This window comes from Mus caroli, chromosome 5, assembly GCF_900094665.2.
Source record: "Mus caroli chromosome 5, CAROLI_EIJ_v1.1, whole genome shotgun sequence".
NCBI lineage: Eukaryota > Metazoa > Chordata > Mammalia > Rodentia > Muridae > Mus > Mus caroli.
Window position 1 is genome coordinate 18,717,543 of NC_034574.1, and position 2,995 is coordinate 18,720,537.

Genomic DNA, 2,995 nt, shown 5'->3' on the forward strand with positions numbered 1-2,995 from the left:
TTTTTCGAGACAGGGTTTCTCTGTGTAGCCCTGGCTGTCCTGGGACTCACTCTGTAGACCAGGCTGGCCTCGAACTCAGAAATCCGCCTGCCTCTGCCTCCCAAGTGCTAGGATTAAAGGCGTGCGCCACCACGCCCGGCTTGCATTACTTGTTTTAATGTTTAGTAAATGTTGTCCTCCATTGCCTTTCTTCTCTTGCAATAAGTCAATATGTTTTTAAAAGCCTGTACAGGTTTTTATGTATGGGATACCATCTTGGTTTTTTTCCAATATGTTCCAATAACATATTTCAATATTGTTTGTCATGTTTATTAAAGCTAGAGCAACCCATTGATTCTGGATCGTTGTTTGATTCTTTATCAACTTTGAAAAGTTATGTGTTATCATACATATGACTCCTAATAATTCTGAGATTTGGGGAATTTTTCCTTTGCTCTAAACCTTCTCAGCCCACAAGCATCTCTGGTAATTGGTTAATTAATTGCTTTGCTATTATCATTCAGGTACTATCTATGTACACTTAGATGCATGGGTATGGATCGAGAGATAGAGTGTGGATGTGTCTCTTTAAATGATCAGGAGGTTCTGAGAATTGAACCCGTGGACTGGTACATGATAGGCCAGTGCTGTACCACGGCGCTGCCTCCAGCCCTTGGGTGCTCTGGTGTCCTGGCCTCCAGCCCTCAGGTGCTCTGGTGTCCTGGCCTCCAACCCTCAGGTGCTCTGGTGTCCTGGTCTCCAGCCCTCGGGTGCTCTGGTGTCCTGGCCTCCAGCCCTCGGGTGCTCTGGTGTCCTGGCCTCCAGCCCTCGGGTGCTCTGGTGTCCTGGCCTCCAGCCCTCGGGTGCTCTGGGTGCCTCGGGTGCCCTTGGGTGCCTTGGGTGCTCTGGTGTCCTGGCCTCCAGCCCTCGGTGCTCTGGTGTCCTGGCCTCCAGCCCTCGGTGTCCTGGCCTCCAGCCCTCGGTGCTCTGGTGTCCTGGCCTGCGTATCTCTCTGACAGCCTCGAGGTGCTGCTGAGTAGATGCTTTTCCTTTCTGTAGGTGACATGAACACTGCAGCTCCTGCTGGAAGCGAGCAGCTCAGCCAAGGTGGCAGTGACGACGAGCTCCTTTCCTATGTGTCTGCATTCATAGAGAAGGAAGTGGGAAGTGACCTTAAGTCTTTGAAGACCCTTGGTAAACTCATAGAACAAATGACAGAAAGCAAAGTGAAGTTAGAAGAACAGGTAAGTGTTAGCCTCAGTGCAGTTCTTTCAACTGTGTTCATGGACGTGGAACATAAGCAGTATTATGAGTATTGCATATCATGCACTGACGATGCAGACCATGAGGGCAAGCCTCTAACTGAGAGACAGGCTTTAAAGACCCCTGCGACATAGTTTATAAGTAAGACTTCCTACTGACTTGCTGTGATAGCTAACATTTTATGTTGTTTTGATATAATAATTTCTTATGATAGCTAGCATTGTATATCTCTTTCATTCAGTAACTTCTAGAACAACTCTATGAGTAATTTCAGAATGTGCAGAAATGGTTGCACATAACCATTCCAAGTGTGTGTAATTACCCAGATAGAGAGAAACATGAGTAATGTATAGTGGTTACTTGGAGTGGTGGCACACACTGATAACCTCAGTGCGTGGAGGTAGGAGGCAACTGCATCAAGAGGTCAAGGCTAGCCTCAGCTACAGGATGATTTCAGACCATCCTGGGTTCCATGGAGCCCTGTCATAAAAAATAATAAAAAACGGAGAGAACTGTAAGAATGATTGTTTCTGGGTGCTGGCTGAAAAGTTATTTTCTTCTGCTTTTAAACATTTTAGGGGTTCATTTTACTACGAATATAGTGCTTCTATTTTTAAAAACCCAATGAAAATCATTTATGCTAAAGATAAGAAGGTTTTATAGTTGCAGTACTCTATCAAAGGGAAAATATTTTATCATATAAGTAAGAAATTAATTAGGGCGAGCCAACTCTGGATATGTGGGCATGGTATGTCTTTATGCTCTCCCATCCCCATGTGCTGAGTTAGGCTGAGTTAGGCCTCCACTTCTCTGCTTTCCCGTCATACCTACATACACACAGATGTCTCTGTGTAGCCTGATGGCTCAGCTTTTCCGTTCTTGCAAGGCTCTGGCGGAGGATGTCACACTCCTGAGTTAGTCAAGGCTAGCCTAATTTGTGGCCTGACACCATAGGTGTCTTCAGCCTTGTCATGCAGTCTTATATTGTCCTCAGTCATCCAGAAGTTTCCCCTCTATCTGTGTGGCTGAAATGTTGTTACCTCTTCTCTAACCAAAAAGCGAAGCATCTCGCATGAATGTATTGATTTAACAGTCTATCCCATACTTCCAAACTTATTTATAATCTGTTTACCTTTTCCGAGGTAAACTAGTTCTTTTGTTTTAAACGGGGTCCCAGATGAGACTTTAGTTGTGTAGCAGAGAAGGGCCTTGAACTTCTGGTCTTCTTCCTTCCACCTCTGGGATGCTAGGATTTTCAACATGTACCACCAAATCATGTGCCCAGGGATCAAACTCAGGGCCTTATGCATGCAAGGCCCGCACACTGCCAACCAGGAACTCAAGGCAGGAACCTGGAGACGGGAACTGATGCAGAGAGCATGGAGCCTTCACAGGGGTCCCAGAGCGCAGACTTGAGTGATCAGGCTGATTTTGCAGATGTTTTACCTGCTGAATTACCACCTGCTGCCCCTAGGCTTTAGAAATATATCTTTAATGTTTTTAGTGCATAAGTAGATTTCCTTATGACATTTTCATATGTATATACCATTGGAGTTTGCACATGCCTGCCAACCCCTGATCTCTCTGTTCCTGTCAGACAGAGGAAACACTTCTACCCCACATAAGTCTTCTAGTCGGAGCCAGTGCTAAGGCAGCCGTACACCCTAGCTGCTTCCTTCCCAGCACCTTGGAGCCAGTGCTAAGGCAGCCCTACACCCTAGCTGCTTCCTTCCCAGCACCTTGGAGCCAGTGC

General features: G+C 46.2%; 1 protein-coding gene across 1 annotated transcript in view; it reads left to right on the forward strand.

Moving 5' to 3' along the window:
- Rint1 (RAD50 interactor 1) overlaps window positions 1-2,995 on the forward strand; it is a 33,913-nt gene that overhangs the window by 6,504 nt on the left and 24,414 nt on the right. Inside the window, exon 3 of the mRNA XM_029477543.1 lies at window positions 1,039-1,223. Coding sequence (XP_029333403.1) covers window positions 1,039-1,223 — 185 coding nt within the window. The remainder of the gene's footprint in view (window positions 1-1,038; window positions 1,224-2,995) is intronic.